Source organism: Pocillopora damicornis, chromosome 2 (assembly GCF_964200805.1).
Source record: "Pocillopora damicornis chromosome 2, jaPocDami1.2, whole genome shotgun sequence".
Lineage (NCBI taxonomy): Eukaryota > Metazoa > Cnidaria > Anthozoa > Scleractinia > Pocilloporidae > Pocillopora > Pocillopora damicornis.
This window is the reverse complement of record NC_142671.1, coordinates 23,991,336-24,009,946: the sequence shown is the minus strand read 5'-3', so window position 1 is coordinate 24,009,946 and position 18,611 is coordinate 23,991,336. Positions and strand designations below refer to the sequence as shown.

Genomic DNA, 18,611 nt, shown 5'->3' with positions numbered 1-18,611 from the left:
AGTGCAGACACACCAGTGCCTGAACGTCTCAGTAATGTTGGAATCCATTTTCCCTTCAAAGGGGAGGGCAAGAATCATCGTTGTGTGGTCTGTGAAAGAAAGCACTTCTCTTCAAAGAAAGCAAATCCTGACAACCCTTCTCCAAGACACAAGACAACTTTCAAGTGCAGCCAGTGCAATGTTTACCTGTGCATTGGAGAAGGAGGATCAAATTGCTTCTATGACTACCATACTAAAGAAAACTTTGCTAGCTAGGGACAATAAATGAGAGGCACTACATCAGTAACTCAATAGAAGAACAGGTTTTATTTCAGAATTCATTTGTTACAGAGACAAAAACTATTTCTAAGTGCTAGTAAAAACTCACAAATCAATGGGTAAATTTAAAGTTTTTTTACTCAAAAGATGTTGCGCAATGACAACATGACTTTTTTGCAAATGAAGTCGGGTGAGTTTTAGTGTAAAAATATGACTTTTGTTGTAAGATAAATTGCTTTTTTCATCTAAGGTTGTCCTATGAAAAGCATTTTTTCATTTTAGAATATTGTTGGACAAATTTTGGTGGGTTTGTACACATTTCAAGAAGGACCATATGTTTTTTTTTTCAAAATCGTAGGTTATCTCAACTTTGAGAGGTTCATGTTCAGTCAGTTTTCATCCTTTAAAAATGTAAATAGAATTACCTGAAAGAGAATTTTATAACAAATAAAATCATATGGGGTTCTTTTTTGCAAAAATGCTTCCTTCTCCATGAAAATTGCAATTAAAGTAATGTACGTAATCTCGGCAAACAGTACCAAAAACATCTGGTGTTCAGGGCTGTTTTCTGCAAAAAACGACTGGTGGTGAAAGGGTTAATATGAATATTTATTTATAGTCATTTCAAGTTTATCTATTTATTTATGTATTATTAGTACTAATAACTATTAACAAAAATTTATTATAGTGTAAAGTAGATAGCAGGTCCACATCAGCAATAGCTGCCATCTAATCAACTTGCTTTACCAAATAAAGGATGTATGTGTGTATGTATGTAAGTATGAATCTGACATTAATCAACCAATCAGTGTATCTAGATCAAAACTAGTTAAATCTGACTCTTCCTCAAGAAGCTTGTTTAAGAAAGAGATTTTAAAGGAAAAAGATGTAGACTAATAGATCTTGGAGCTGGTCACTATGTTGGATCCAAATAAACCTTCCAAGTGGTGAATAACTACTGTAAATATATGAAAATCATATGTGTGCACTGCAGTTGAAGAAACGAATATAATGACGCTTGTACAGCTACAAATAGCAAGAACATCACCCACTCACCATGGCTGCCATAGCAGTAAAAGAAAACAGCATGCACCTGCCTTACTCAATAGCAATTCCAAGCTGGATGGAATATGTAAAAAAAATTTCCAAAATCTAATAAATGAAAGTGGCAAAATACGTAATTTGCATATAAACAAATTAAATATTCAAGTAAAACCTTAACAATGCCATCTTCTCAAAAGACCGAGTTTGCTCCATGTGTTCTATTGGCAAATGTCATATCTTTGGTCCCAAAGGTCAACAAAACTAGCATCCTAACAACCCAAAAGAACTTTGATTTGATCTTCTTTACGGAGACCTGGTTACAATAATCCATTGGAGACAACCACTTGACACTAAACAACAACAAGCTTCTTCAGCGTGATTGCTCCCCAGGTACACATGGAGGAGTTTGCATGTATATAAAAGAATCTATCTAGACCAAGAGACTACAAGAGCTTGAAGATCCTGCCTTTGAAGTCCTATGGTCCTACATTAAACCCCCAAGATTACCAAGAGGGATAAACTGCATCATCACTGCATGTTTTTACCACCCACCTAGTTGTAACGACACTGAAATCTTAGAGTACTTGTCTGATGCTATCACGTGCGCTGAAGGTCTACTTCCTGGTTGCAGTATTATTATCCCTGGCAACCTAAATCAATTGGACACAAAACATCTTTGTCGAGATTTCCACCTAAAACAACACGTCCACCAATCTATATGCAGTGCTTACATTCTGGATCTAGTGCTCACCAACATGTATAATTTCTGTGATTCAAAACCAGCCATACTTTCACCACCCTTTGGCCTATCTGACCATAATGCTGTTGCAGTTTGGTCTAGACATTACACAGAACATTCTGTCAACCCCAAGTCCATCAGATAGAAATAAATGTAGCTGTTTACATCATGAAAAAGAATATTATCGCCATCTTACTCCACTCTATCCAAGCTGAAGATTCAGCAAAGCAACCCACTTTTTGTTTTCCTAACAAGAACTCCTGGTGTAGGATGGCAACAAGATCTTGTTACAGGAATGTTGACCTAGAAAGGGAATGACTGTCTGCCAAAGGTTTTTCTGGAATTCTTGCACTCCACCTTCATACATCAAGTGAACAAAGCTCTAGGAATGGTGTGCACATGGTGTTACACAGAACTGAAACGAGTGCATCAATATTCTGGTTTGGGTTCAGTGCCCAAAGTATAGACATCACGATGTGAAAGTAATTCACTGTGCTGTCAATAGCTTTTGCAGTATTACACTTTTATTATAGAGCTGCTAGCTGCTAAAAAATCACAGACCACCATGTATTTTTCTCAAACATGTAATTTTTCACTAGTTTGTACACTTGTAGATTTTAAAGCATGTTGTAATATAATACATTTTTATTGGTAAATTATTCTATCCTTTCTTGATAATTATGTTAATTAGCTTTTATCCCCATTAATTGTAAATTAACTCAGATTAGATGAGAAGGAGAGGGAATAAACCACTGTAATTTTACTCATGGATACTGGAAAGAGACAAAGGCAAAGAACTTTCAAGTTAACCAACAAGCAAAGCATATCTAATTCAGACCAAGCATGGAGATGAGAAATTAATGCACAGAAGATATCACCTGTGGAAACTGCCAAGTACAACAAATCCAAGTCAGGCTTACAAATTTATGAATATCTTCGCCTGGTCCTCCCTTTTATTCGCTAAATTCCTCTTTGGAAGAGACTTCATGCATCTGCTTTAAATGCCAAGTTTAATAGTATCACTAAAGCACTAACCAGAGTGCAGGACAAGGAAAAATCAAACTTTCCAAAGACAGCTCACCAGAATTGAAAAATAAAGATTTTTTTCATACCATCTACATATATGTGTTGATCAAAGGAAATTCCTAATCTTGAATTGTCATAAACAAGAACACACTGTTTTTACATTTCAAATGAGCATAAATATCAATTTTACATAAAATAAGTCTTAAGTATATTAGATACTTATTAGCACAGATTTTATAATTCAAATTTTATTATGAAAAGTCTAAGGACTATGCACAATGTTAAATTTTTTATAAAAATTTAATGTAAATATTATGCAATTGAGCTTACTAGCTGCAATGTAATACTGTGCACATATTGTGTGCCTACACTGTAATAACTCCATTCACATGAAAAGGGTGTTAAAAAAACTTGCACACACATGTAATTTTGTCAAACACATAAAAAAAATGAGCATGGAAGAAGCTCATTAATATGTATGAAGCAGTCTATTGTTTTTAGCCTTTGTAACTCTGAATGGTGTGTTAGATTTATAAAAAAGAAGGGTGACATTACATGGTTCAGTACCAAAGTGTTCGGTGTCTGTGGCTTGTCTGCATTATGAAGAAAAAGGAAAAAAGTTTTTGACCTGCTTGGTACCACTTTAGAAAGCAAACAATATCAGGAAATACCAATTTCAATAATTTAAAGTTGTTGTCATAAAAGTTTACCGCTAGCATCTAACAGCAAAACTTGAATTGTTTGCATTCAGTTATCCATATTACATGAAATTATTTGCAGTTTGCTGGAACAGGAGACATTATTATGTTTTACCAGGATGACTTTAGGTTCATAGAATAAGTGAAGAAAATGAGATTCCATTCTACCCTTTGCAGTTCACGTCTTTAATTATTTATTTATTTACTTATTTATTTGTTCATGTGTAAGCAAGACTGTTGCTATTGTTTATGATTTGATTTGTTCTTTTTACTTGAATCTTAAGTGTGAATGTAAAAGAATGACTAAGTGAAACCATTTTCTCTTATCTGAAATGTTGAGCTATTCATTACCAACAAAATTGAACATAATGCCGCTCACTGTCAATAACACACGGTACCCAACTCTAGCAAAAGTAAATAAGAATGAGCATCTGTTAAAATTGTCATGAAGATCATCATCACATAATGCTAAGCATGAATAAAAAGTACAAACAAAGCAAAACCACTCTTGTGAAAGCAATATTTCCTGAAATGTGGCAAGTAATGTTTGTTTTCAGCTTCACTATTTAACATCATTCATAGTGAATCTGTTTGGTGCTGATGGAGGACTCATGAAGACTTACCAAAAGCATATTTGTAACTTAGGAGTGAAAATTTCTGTTGCAACTGAACATTGACATTTTGTTTAGTTTTTATGATTTATTATCTTGTTTGTATGCATTGCATGCCATTGCTTCAACAACCTTGAGGTTGAGAAATGTAAAAATAAATGGTTGAGTTCTAGAAAACAATCCTTATTTTTGTAGTTGAAGTGCTTTACCTTGCTCACCATTTCACAATGAAAAAATAGTGCAAGAAAATTCAGATTTTAAATGAACGAATGTTCCATTGCTTGATTCAATTGTAAACAAATATCTCACAGTTTTAACTTCCTCTGTGACTTTTTGTGAAAGATTAAAGTTACTTAATACTGTTTATAGGCTGTGTGTTAACCCATTTAATATGACACATTTGCTACTACAAATTCGATTCAAACAATATTTTTGTTAGCAACCAAAGTGATTCCAGAGAGAGAAAAGAAAAAATTTATAAGTTATGAATTGGCTTGATTTCCTTTAAAATACTTTGCTTGGAAATATTGCCCAGTGGGCAAAACAAAACATATTTATGAAAAATGGCAATGGAGCTTGGGATGTTCTCATTGCCTCATGAAAGCTTACCATGCCATGGGCAAAGAAAATCTGTACCACACTTAAAGCCACTCAGATTGCAGGATTTGCTACCATGCCTTGAGAGAATACTCCACTGGAAGTTAAAGAGCTTGAAAGCCTTAAAAGTGACGTTGACAACAATCACCAATATTGCTAGTTGCATGTTCATATACATCAAATCACTGACCAGGTGAACACCTTGAGGTAGTCTCTGTCTGAACATGATTGTGAGAAAATTTTCTTGCTTCAGCTTCTTTCAGCTTTATAAGTTGAAAAGGGAGCATGTCTTGTCCACTGTGGAGCATCCCATGCAGACACTGCTTTGGGACTTGCAGTAGACACAACTTTTTTGCAGCCTCTCCTTCATTTGAAGTAGAAGAAGTCTATCAGGCCTGGGAAACAGTCCATTCCAATTCTGTAAAGGGTGACCACAACAGCTTAAAAGTACACACTACTAAGACGCTTACACTGTAGGTTAGCTTAAAAGAGGTGATCACTCATTAAAGGTTAAAATAACAGTAAGAGGAAAAAATTGCAGGACATATCCATCTTTCCAGTAAGAAATGATGACAATTATGTGAATTTAAATGAGGACAATACAGATAACTTTCAAGAGATGTTTGTTTGTTCCTCAGATGAAGGACTATATTTGAAACACTTCTGAGAGTCAGTGAGCTAAATTCACCTGTTGTTCAAACATTGGAACTTGCAAAAAGAGGAAAGCTGTAAGAAGAAGGGCTGTATATTCATGCATAATTTGCATTTCATAGATGGTGAACATGTCCATCAGGGCTATCTGTTCTATAACTTTTTACAGTCTCTTATTACTTTTAAGTTTGAACTTATCATATATATCTACTACACAAAGACACAGGATTGTCCATGGAGGGTATTATTGAACAAGCGGAGTTTATTACACGAATTTACAGCCATTGTTGATTTGTATCAGTGTTCAGGCAGGTCGGGACTTTACTTGTCTTTCAATCCTAACAGTCCTATGGATCAAATGAAGGCATTGGAAGCCATGGAGCCATTTACTAGTAACTTACACAAATGGATGTACAAGGACAAATTAAAGATCAATGATGACAAGACTCAATTTCTTGTAATCAGATTGAGACAACAGTTGCTGAAAATTGATCACTGTTCAGTCCATGTTGGCATGATGGATATTAAGCCAGTTTAAGCAGTGCATAATCTCGGTGCCTTGTTCGACTCACATTTTTCTATGTCGACCCATATTTCTAAGTCTCGTTGTGCGGCATTTTTCTGGTTATATACCATATTTACCCATATATGCACCCATGTATAATAAGCACCCCAATTTTTGACCAAATTTTCATTAAAAAAAGTTTTCATAGCAAAAAAACACATTAATTCTTCCTACAATATTTATTGAGATAATAATACTTACATTACAAAAACTTCAAAATTACTTAAAATATTTAATATGTACCAGTAACTAACTTATTACAAAAGGTTGAAAACAATAACAAACAGCCTTGCAAAAAAACCTTCGAAATTGGACTTTGAGTCTGACTGAAAAAGAATGAAGTTTAAAATTTTATTACTTACTTTTAAAGCCCTCCATGGTATGGCACCTAGTTACATTATTGATTTAATTAACATTAAGACAAATATGCGCTATTTGCTGCACACAAATGAAGGTGTTTGTTTAAAGCATCCCTCAAGAAAAATGAAAAAGTCATTTAGTGACAGATCTTTTAGTGTGGCTGCACCCACTTTATGGAATGCTCTTTTTGCTAATCTTCACAGCATCAAATGCATATCAACTTTTAAGTCATGTCTTAAAACTTATCTTTTTCAATTAGCTTTTAATAGTTCTTAGATCTGTAAATATATATATATATATAATTATATAAATGATGTGATTTATTATCTCTGGAATTTATTGTGGATGTCTAACAATAGTATAGTTTAGGTAACTTATTGTTGCCATGCGCTTTTGATCACCCGGCATGTTAAAAAGCACACTAGACATTTAACAAATTATTATAAATAAATAAATTATTAACGCTTCAAATACCGTCTTCTCTTACAAGCAAAAGTGAAAATAAGCTTGATCCCTGCTCTTCAGAAAGAAGCTTTGATAAAGCCATGACATCTGCTCTAAACCCTGAGCAATCACTGTTAGACCTTATGAAGGCCAATTTAGCCAAAACTGTTTAGTTGAAAAAAGCATTGTTATCTAGTGCAGAAGAGAAACTATGCAAAGCTACTCACACCAATGATGCCCTCAAGCCTCTCTCCTCTAAACAGTCCAGGCTCTGTTAAAATTGTCACAAGTCTGGACATACAAGACCAAAATGTTCTTCCTCTTCTTCCTTCCCATGATGCTTGTGGTTTAAGAAACAGGCACCTGGAGCTGAAACAAAAGACACAGGAGCAGCAAATATGAACCCAATCATGAAAAGAACAGTGTGATGCAGAATCAAAGCTGAAAGTGTTTTGCAGATCCCTCTCAAAGGTGTCCACTTGGTATTTTTGCAATGATGTCTCCCAGACTAAAAGTCTGCAATTTAATCAAGTAAAGTGACTGCATTTCCATGAAATGGAAAGGTTCCTGGATTTGATGCCAGCAAGGACTGGCAATTGCCAATTCTGATCAAACAGTACCAAAAAGAAACGTTGATACTTATTGGAATAGCAGTGTAGATCACTGCTCTTCATTGTGTTTGTAACAAAAGAGCATACTCAACTGCACTGGCATGACTGTCAACCACTGTGTGTATGTTGTATTTCAAATTTGGTCGTGCTGTATTATGCAGGGTCTTCTAATGAATTTGTACATTTCACATGCTGTTCAATACTGGCATTCAACATTTTGTTATGTACTTTCACAAACATTCTTGAATGGTCTTCTTGAAAACAGATTTTATTTCTCAGTTTAATCCCAACAACATGGATTAATATTTTCTCCAAATATCTTAATTCATGCAACCTTTTCCATATTTTCTCACAGCTTGAGTTAAAACAGAAACCACATGGTCTTGCAACAAACAAGTTCATGATTTGCATATTGAATCAAAAAGCCAATAAGTGAAGTAAATTCTTGTTTTACAACGATTGCTATCCCTCCTTCCCTGTCTTTTCATTTCTACTTATTGTTTAGTTTTACACTAGATAGCCACACTTCTTGTGATATGTACTCTGCTAAGTTTTCTGCCGTGATACTGCAAATCAACTCGCCAATTTCTACTTCCATTTCATTTATTGCTAACAACTGGTGCTGTTAAAGAAATTGTTGATCTGATTAAAAACAGTACATACATGTATTTAGATGTGGTGAGTATGGTGGTTGGTAGATCAACTCAATTCTACATCTTTTGAGCATATCTTGCAACAATGGCTCAATGTGACAGGCAGGGTGAAATCCAAAATTATCAATCACCACATCCATCAGTTTCTCCCCACTACAGTGTTGTGTCCCATTAGGGAAGCACTTCCATTTGCCCATTCTTCCTGTAAGGCATCACCAACAAAATTAAATGATCTAACCCAGTTGATCAACATTGAAGGATATTGAAGTAATCAACCCCAACAATTTGTGATTTCCCTGTTGTTTTGACGACACTTGATTCATCAAAGAAATGAAGCTTGCTGGCTGGATATCTCAATACCTTTTGAAGATATTCATTTTGCCTATCTAATGCACCTGGCTTTCCTGCTTCAAGCGGTTGATCAGTTTCTTTCTGAAATCTACTCTAAGTCATCAATATTGCGAGCAAATCATTATATATAATTTTCAATTTATATAAACTTCAATGTAGTTAAGAACATCTGTTTCAGTTTTAGGCTCAGCAAAATAAGCTTGTGGTATACAAATCAACAAATTTGCTACATTGAAACTTCTTACAACTCTTCTTACAAATGTATGGCTGGTCTTAACCTCTCTTGTAATAGTAAGCCTTGGTGGTTCAAATCCAATTACCATTCATGCTCAAGAGAAGGTTTTGCTCTCCCATTATAACATATAGGCCACCCAGACATGTTTTGATGCTACTCTGGTTTAAAAACTAAGTGAATGTAACCAAAGAAGTTACAATTCATAGACCCATCATAGCCTTCATCAGGGGTGATCTAAACACTGCAACAAGAGGTCCTTTTATACAATTACTAATTTGCTGCCTTTTTTCCGATGAGGTGTAAATAGGCATCAGGAAGTAAGCTGCCATCATCATGATTCAAAGGAGCGTGGGCAGAGTTAAAATGCGAAGCTTCCAAACAAAGGTGCTGCATGGTGGTAATGCCAAAATGTTGGATCTATGAATTGTAACTTCTTAGGTTACATTCATCAAATCTTTAATCCAGAGTAGCATCAAACCATGTCTGATTGTCCACCTGGTTGCCATGTGAACTTTAATATATATAAGCCACTGTTTGTGTTTTCATGCCACTGTATGTTTAATGCAGATATATAACATATTTTTAGCATTCAGAATTTAAATACCTAAAATGTAATGGCTTCATTTGGATTACATGTAATTGATTCTTTTTCACTGACATATTTCCTGAATATTCATTTCTGGCTGCAATGAACAACTCAGAATTCTTCCTACTTTATTTAAAACAAGGTGTCTAGTTTGCATGCAGTGATTTCAAATGGTCTTACTTTGCCCTTAAAGTGTCAAAAAAGTGTCAAATTTGTCAAAAAATTTTGGTTTTGTGGAAACAGTAAAAGCACTTTGCGCTGTTATAATTTACAGGAAAAAAACATCACAGAAAGTTAAGACAGACACAAAATTTTGACAATGTGCCCAATATTTGTAATTTGCACTAGTTACAACTTTGCACTTGTGTGCAAACTTGAACTTGTTTTTAGCCAATCAAAAGAATGTACTTTTTTCACGTACTGGTAAAACTAGTATGAGATCACTTTGACCTGAAATTAATTTCAAAGTGTACCACTGGTGTGATTCACTTGGAAGCTGAAGTGCCATAATGAGGCAATAGAAAACCTTTCTGTACATACCCTCATCTTAGCTCAAAGGGAGTTGAGAGAAAGTGCAAAAGTAATGCAAACCAGAGAGACAGTCAGGGATTTGTATTACTTTCAAGAATCCTCCCAGCCCCCCTAGTGCTTGGATGAGAATATATGAATGTGGAAAAAGTTCTTTATTGCTTTTGTAAACATTTATCTCCAATACATGACCATTGAAGGAAAATGTTTTCAAACTTGTTAATTTACTTCTTGACTGATATAGATTTTCTCAATACATGCTTTTGATGACAGCACTTCCTGTGAGCAAATCAAATTGTGCATATGACCAGACATAAATTAATAAAAATTCAGGATATAAAAAATCATAGCTAGGTTGAAATTTGTGGCTAGTGCCAGCACTGTATGAACGAAACAATTCCAGCTTTCAATCCTTGTAAATTTGACAGAAAAATGCCAAAATGCTTATAATGTAAGATCCCTAGAGAAGAGAACTTCAAGAGGAGTTTAAATTAAAAATGAATGCCACTATGGTTGATTTTTGTGCATCCTTTTCTGTCTTTGCATGAGCTCCCCAACAAGGTTAGGTCACAAGAAGGTGCTTTGTGTGGAGGGGGGGGGGGGGGGGAAAGATAGCTAAACCCCAAATAAAAATTTGCCAAATCTTTCTCCTTATCTGATATTTGTTATTTGTACTTGTACTTACTTTCATGCATCAAAACTGTGTTTACATATTTACATCCAAACTCCATAGATACTAATGAGGGTACTCATATAACTTATCTTCATTATTTCATAAATTGTATCATAGCATTGTTTAAGTATTTTATCTACACTGTTGTGATTTGTATGTATCATAAATCTCCTCAAGATCACTTAGGAGGTCCTCATTGACATATAGTAGTTTGGATTTTATAGATTCTCTCAATTTCTGTAAATTTGTGGAAAAATTTGAGATTGCTGGTCACATAGTTGATTCAGAACAAGGACCATCAGTGGACCTCACCCAGTCTCAAAAGTGTCAACATTCTGAGAAAGCATTAACCAAGTGTTTCACATGAAATTTATAAATCCCTCTGAGAGTATAATAGTTTGGATGGTAAAAGATCTCTCAATTTGTCAAATTTTCAGAAAAATATCAGACTGCTTGTCATTTAGTCATTTTAAAACTTTGACCAGCTCCTACATAACCAGAGTGAACAGTGAATGCATATTCGACAAAATATAGCTTCAATCTAAACTCAATCATTATAAATGTTCTTTTTGAGATACAATTGTTTCCCTTTTGTGCCCATTTTAACTAATTTTTGTGACCTTTAAAGGTTGTGAGATCAAAAGTTTGTTTTTCTAGCTGAGGTGTTTATAATCTCAATTACAAACTCCATTTCTTTAGATGCTGATTTCCATATTACCACAATCTTTGAATGCTGATTTATCTGTGAATAGAAAAATTTCAGCCAGAGAAGAAGCAGTTTCACCTATTAGATGTCACCTGAAACACATACTTTCGCAGCCATTTTGAATTCTTGTTTACCATTTCAAAATCATGTGACCACATACATGTAGCTAAAAGGTCTATTTACATAAAAAAAACTCATTATTCAATGTCTAATTGTTAAAAGGCTATTGAATAACTTCTTTGAAACCTATTGCACTTTAGTACACTTCTGCAACCATTGAGATCCACTCAGCATACCTTCAAAGTAGACCTATGGTGCAGAATTACTGTTGATATACAATTTCATCTCACACTAGATACACATATGCACTGCGAACCTACTTTTCTTGTAAAAGGCAATATCAGCAACCATGATTTCTACTCACTAACATTAACCTGTTCAAATGGTGATGAAAAAAAAGGTGCAGTGTATGGCCTTACACCAAAACTGTCACGTTTCATAATGCAGATGGCTCTCGTGCAGAGCCAGTGATAACTATTAAGATCATGACAACATGTTCCTTGTCCATCTTTAAGGATGTTGCAGGCTCAAAGTGAGCTCTATACCTTTCAACTCCTCAACCTACACTCATAATACACTTGTGTTCCCTTTGGAAAGACTTCTCACCTCCAATTCAAAATTCCCTAAATCCCGGGCACGGACAACAGATGCACATGCGTGTGAGTGCTAATGTTAAAACAGCTCATAAGCTCTTATGTTATGGCAAGAATTTGAATATTTGTGGAGATAAAAATTTAGGTTTATGAAATATAAGATGACTCACCCCGTTTGGCTCACCAGGTGTCCGAACTTTCCACGAGTTTCGCCTTCGGCCACAAACACCGTAAACAGGAGGGAACTAAGCATCTAATCTCACTCGATATAATTTTCGCTTCGAGATCTTCGTTCGCTCGTGGTCGTCCCTACTTCATTACGGCCCTACTACCACTAGCTAAAACACTTACGGCATCAAATGTTAAATTTAAATGTTCTCTAAGTCATCAGTTAGCCGAAGCACAAGACTTTCAAGATAAGAGGTGTACACGTTCCATGTGAACAAGCCTCTAACAGTTTTGAAATATGCTGAATTTTTCATAAAAAATAGCCCATCCTTCGAGTTAAGATTCCCAGCGTTTCTTTTGCACAATCAATTAGAGATTTATCAAAAGAATACTGCGTACAGTTTGCTTATACTACTGTTGTGACTTATGCTGACCTCACAAAACCGCATGTCAGCAACTACGTTCGAGATTCGCACCGGTAAAAAAAGGTAGTTCCCAAACCCCTCTCATCATTTTAAATCAGCAAGGGCTATTGGGTTTGATTGGGCAACATGTCCTCCTCACCTAAATTATCTGATATCACTAATTGCTAATATGCACTAAATTATCAGATATATATAATCTACACGACGTGTGTAGCACTGGTACCTGGTAAATGATCGGTCACCTTTCTCCCAAAATGGCGGCTTCCAATATGGAAATCAGGATGGAAACTGATGAATATTCAGAAGGTATTTGCATTTTCATGCGAACAAGTTTTGCTTTAATTTGTTTTGGCCTTCTTTTCCAGTCTTCTTAGATGTGTCTTATGTGTCTTATGCACTTGTACAGGCGTAAATGTGGACGTTGAGAGAGAGGACTCTCGAAGTGGTAGCCACAAAAAAAGGAAGATAGGCAAGGTTAGTATTTTCGAACAGTCTGTAGATGCTTGACTGATCCTATTATTTTTATTTCCATTTTCGAAAGCTTGTATTTTTCCTTATGTGGCCTATAATTTGCCGCTTCATTCTTGTATGCCTTGATCTTGTTCTTTGTTAAGCTTAAGGCAGTTAAGCATAGATGCCAACCTGACGAACCTAAAATCGTTAAAACCCGGGAGATCTCTGTCTTTTCGATTCCAAATATAAGTTATTGGATTAAGAAAAGTAGAGGTCCGTTGATTCTACAACAAAAAAGCCACAAAAAAGCATTGAATATCGTCCAAAGATGTTCAAAGAGCGGCGAAAATAAGTTTCGAAATTCGTAGGTCAATGGTAGGTAAAACATTTAATTCTTTCTTCATACACAGGCACAGCCTGCTTTATACATGTCCGGGAGATTTGGTCACCCGTACCTTAGATCGGGAAAGTTTACATAGATGTATAAGCTGAAATCATACCTCAATTGCAATACATTGTAAGTTATTTTAACTTATACTACAGATTAAACGGATTTGTTTGTTCACCAAATAATGCACCAGTCATTTGAAGCTCCCTGTCCCCCCTCCTTGGGCATGAGCGGGGTAAAGGGAGACCTTCCCTTCAGATTGCATTCACTCCATTTTGGTCCCCTGTTAGGCGGGGAATGCCAATTATATTGACTCACTCGACTTATCAGATCATTCTGCGATTATTGAAACGACATTTCGCTAACCGAGGTGGCCTCCCCTATAAGCCTGGTGGTTTCTTAGAGGTCTCCTCACCTACATACAACTGTTATCATTGTACTTTTATTTAAATAATGGCTAATAAATGATTATGATTATGATGATGATGAAATACGGCAAATTATAATGCTTTGCAAAGTTTCTTTTTGAAATGTATCGATGAAGGCTATTATAACAAGAGAAATTTTCAAAGTCGGTTCATGAAAGGTAGGCAGATTTCAATGATATTGCATTCATAATTATGATTGACTCATTACATCTCTTATCTCAGAAGACTTGATTGTCTATGACCTATTTGATATTATGATTAAGCTGAAAGTTAATATGCAATTTTTTTGGGGCCGTCTGGATTCATGTCTTATCTTTTTCAAATAGTGGTCTTGTTCCTTGTCTATTGTGGGGCCTTTACAAGTATATTGCTAGCTGCACTGAAATCAGCATGTTCATTTGATCCCTTGTTTATAATACGCTTGACTATAACAAGTTTCCTTTTACAAGGGAGTACCATGTGTTTTGAACATATGTGGGTGGGGGAGTTCACCATTCAATTTTTCTCCCATGGACCAGGGACTTCACGGTCGGTACTCTGGCTTCACTTGCTTTCACTTGCATCAAAAGTGAATGTCTTGCTCATGCCTGAGGGGGGTGGTGGGTTGCAGGGGTTTCAAATGACTGGTGCACAACATACTTCATTCGAACTAAAGCCCAAAGAGTTTAAGCCAGTACAGAATTTGTGTGTTATTTTGGGGTACTCAAAAAAAGTCGGTAGGGAGGTTGTCGTTTATCTTTTTCCTCCATATCCTTTGGGAAGGCTATTGTTATAGTTTGATTATGACTGTTATTCGTGCACTCAACTTTTTTTTGGAATAAAGCATATTGAAATTGATCCAAATGAAGACCATATGCTTGCACTGTAAACTCAAAGCTCATATATTTACAAACAAAACTATGATATCATACATATTTATAATATGAATTTAAAATGAACTTACCTTCGAAGATTTTGATGAAACCTTCTAGGCTCTTTTCTTGCAGCCACCAAACCACAATATCTAAATTATTTGGGCCCCCGAAAATCATCAATGTTGTACCGTACTGTGCCATGGCTTTTTTGTGTTTATTTTCTTTCATGTGGAATGTGAATTTATGTGGGTGGTGGTGGGCCATGTCTATTTTCCAATGGGTTAAAAAGTTATCTGCATTGTTTATTTAGGGCTAATCTTTTTGATGATTAATAAAGCAGGTTTGTGTTTTAAAAAAGGTAACGATGTATAATTCTTTGTTTACGAGTGAATTGTCAAATGCCCCACCCCAGACAGCTCGTTATGGTGGGGACCTACAACTTGTCTAAAACCCGTCTAAAACCCAAATTCCTGGGGGGTGCTCATTGAAATTGACAGAGCCATAAGTCTCAAGCAATTTTCTTTATCTACAAATAAAAAAGGGTCATGTCTTGAATTTCCATTAATAATGTGAGAAAGAATGAAGCAGCTACTATGTTTCCAATCTGTTTTTACTCTTCAGTTACCTTTAAGCTTAGTTATGCTATTATTTTGTTTTATAATATACAAAAACCATAAATATACTTTGAGTTTTATTTTCCTGCTTTCAGAAGTACTTGGTAGTATATTTATACATTAAAAATCATTTCATTAGCATAACTTTTAAGTTTAATAGGAAGAAAGTGTTATAAAGCAAGCAAAATGATATAATAACTTCATCAGTCATTATCAGTGGCTAATTACCTCTGAGAGTGCAGAGTGCTGCCTTGTAAATGCTCTGCTAGGGACCTAGCAGAGATCTAAGGCTTTACATTGTTCTTTGTGATATACCAGGCAGCAATTGTCGATCGTGCAGGTATCCGTTGTGTCTACCTTCCTTACCCGAAGTCATAAGTTCGCCAGGTGAACTCAACCTACGCAGTGAATGTTCGGTGCTTGGTACTGTAGATCTATGTGAATAGGGTTTAATATTGCCCAAAACGCAAGCAATATGCAAGCGCATCACGGCAAATGACGGAAAGTATAAGAACCGTTCCGCAGAATAGTTTCCAAAACACACCCAACTGCAAGCACTTTTCGGCAAATGTACGAAAGTGGGGACCTTTTCGCACAACAGAGAAAGCGCATTCCGAACGTAGATCTATGTGAATAGGGTTTAATATTGCTCAAAACGCAACCAATATACAAGCGCTTCAAGGCAAATGTACGAAAGCGAGGAGCTATTCGCACAAACCGGTGAAACTGCGATCCCACCGTAGATCTATGTGAGTAGGGTCTAATAATATTGTCCAAAAAGCATCTCATATGCAAGCACTTTACGGCAAATGCACAAAAGGAAAGTAAGGAAGGACCTTTTCTGGGAATAGAACGTAAATCTATGTGAATAGGGTTTTATATTGGCCAAAACGCACCCAATATGCAAGCACAGTAAGGCAAATGACAGTGAATTGGTGCGATTCGAACGTAGGTCTATCTGAATAGGGTCTAACATTGCCCAAGACGCAACCAGTGAGTATGCAGGCAATTTACGGTAAATGTACGAAGGTGAAGACAAATTCGCACATCAGAGAAAATTACGATCCGAACATGATCTATGTGAAAATGGTCTAATATTGTACAAAACGCACCCAATATTCAAGCACTTTACGGCAAATGTACGAGAGGCGTGACCTTTTCGAACAACAGTGAAAGTGGAATTATAACGTAGATCTATGTGAATAGGGTTCAATATTGCCCTAAATTAAACACACCCAACATGCAAGCACATAGATCTATGCAAGCAAATAACGGCAAGAATGACCTTTTCGCAGAACAGTGGAAGAGACATTAGAACGTAGATCTATGTGAATAGGATCTAATATTGTCCAAACGCAACCAATTTGCAAGCACTTTACGGCAAATGCACAAATGGTAGGACCTTTTCGCAGATCAGTGAAAGTGGGATGAGAACGTCGATTTATGCGAATAGGGTTTAATATTGCCCAAAAATAACCCCAAATGAAAGCACATTGCGGCAAATTACGGCAAGAAAGGACCTTTTGACAGAACATTAGAAGAGAGATTGGAACGTAGATCTATGTGAATAGGGTGTAATATTGCCCAAAACGCAACCAATTTGAAAGCACTTTACGGCAAATGGAAGAAAGTGAGCACCTTTCGCACAACAGAGAAATTGCGATCCGAAGGTAGATCTATGTGAACAGGGTCTAATATTGCCCGAGACGCAGCCAATATGCAAGCACTTTACGGCAAATGTTTGAAGGACAAGACCCATTCGCACAACAGAGAAATTACGATCCGAACGTAGTGCGTGAATAGGGTCTAATATTGTACATAACGCACTCAATATTCAAGCACTTTACAGCAAATGTACGAAAAACGGAACCTTTTCGAACAACAGTGAAAGTGGAATTAGAACGTAGATCTATGTGAATTGGGTTTAATATTCCCCTTAATGCACCCAATATGCAAGCACATTAAGGCAAATTACGGAAAGAAAGGACCTTTTTGCGGAACAGTGGAAGAGGGATTAAAACGTACATCTATGTGAATAGGGTTTAATATTGCCCTAAACGCACCCAATATGCAAGCACATTAAGGCAAATTACGGCAAGGACCTTTCCGCAGAACAGTGGAAGAGGGAGTAGAACGTATAGGTCTATGTGAATAGGATCTAATATTGCCCAAAAACGCAACCAATTTACAAGCACTTTACGGCAAATGTACGGAAGTGATGACCCATTTGCCCAACAGAGAAATTACAACCCCAACGTACATCTATGTAAATAGGGTCCAATATTGCCCAAAACGCACCCAATATGCAGGCACTCTACGGCAAATGTACGAAAGTGAGGACGTATTCGCACATCAGAGAATTTACTATCCGAACGTAGCTCGATGTAAATACGCTGTAATATTGTCCAAAACGGACCCAAATTGCAAGCACTGTACGGCAAATGACGGAAAGAAAGGAATAGGTCCTTATATTGCCCACACCGCATCCAATATCATGATACAAAGCACATTACAGCAAATGAAGGGAATAGGGAATTCCCTCTAAGACGTGCCTGCAGGGAATCATGGTAAAAAAAAATAAGAAAAAGAAATAAGAAAATAAAAAGAAGTCCAAGACTTAGAAGCGATAAATGCAACTACCATAATCCCCTGCAGGCGCTTGTCATATAGGGAATTGCCTATTGAGAAGCTTTTAACACAACAGTGCAAGTGGTATTCGTACATTGATGTTTATCTCTCCAGGTCGGAAATATTGCTATTACAAGCTTAATGTGATTTTATAATTTTTTTTTTTCGCTTTCGTTATTATCAAAATGACTATGTGACAAATAGACACCCATTTTTTTGACTATTTTGTGTGCTCCAGGCAAATGTAAAATGAAGACGTTTATCAGGAATCAAGGGGTTAAAATTTCTCAGACCAGTTCTAATTTCATTTGCCCTTTTTCAGCGAAGAAAAAGCAAAAACCTATTTTCAACAAGGGAATAATTGGGTCTCAATCTACTTAAGCCACACCAAGGGGGGCACCCTTAAGGTCTTTTTAACCTGCCACGTCAAATGACTAACATGTTAACCCAATTTTAATTTTGCTGCGTTGATTGGCATGGCCACGCCTTTATGTCGATGTAACGGTAGATGCCGCCAACTGCAAAAATGATGGATATTGCCATAGCAAGACCATGATAATGACAACAACAGGTTTTAATACGTGCCAAAAAAGGAATAAAACCGATTAAGAAAGGTATATAATAAACTTATAATTAATATTTAATGGTATTAACAAAAGTAATG

General features: G+C 36.1%; 1 protein-coding gene and 1 long non-coding RNA gene across 13 annotated transcripts in view; one reads left to right on the top strand and one right to left on the bottom strand.

Moving 5' to 3' along the window:
- LOC113669353 (uncharacterized) overlaps window positions 1-12,643 on the bottom strand; it is a 34,504-nt gene extending 21,861 nt beyond the window's left edge. For 2 of the 12 annotated variants that reach the window (XR_016184066.1, XR_016184067.1), the window contains exons 1-3: window positions 12,160-12,642; window positions 7,221-7,362; window positions 4,986-5,391 (exon numbers count right to left, since the gene is read on the bottom strand). Coding sequence is in view for 5 of the 12 variants with exons in the window: in XM_027185402.2 (XP_027041203.2) it covers window positions 5,239-5,391; window positions 7,221-7,362; window positions 12,160-12,242 (378 nt within the window). In the remaining 7 variants the exon portion in view is untranslated. The other 10 variants (XR_016184068.1, XR_016184069.1, XM_027185402.2 and 7 more) reach the window with 10 other exon arrangements.
- A 121-nt stretch (window positions 12,644-12,764) lies between these two features.
- Window positions 12,765-18,577, top strand: LOC149050406 (uncharacterized). Its single transcript, XR_016184073.1, has 3 exons — window positions 12,765-12,888; window positions 12,989-13,056; window positions 13,446-18,577. It is a non-coding gene; the product is annotated as an uncharacterized LOC149050406 (long non-coding RNA).
- Window positions 18,578-18,611: the final 34 nt, after the last annotated feature.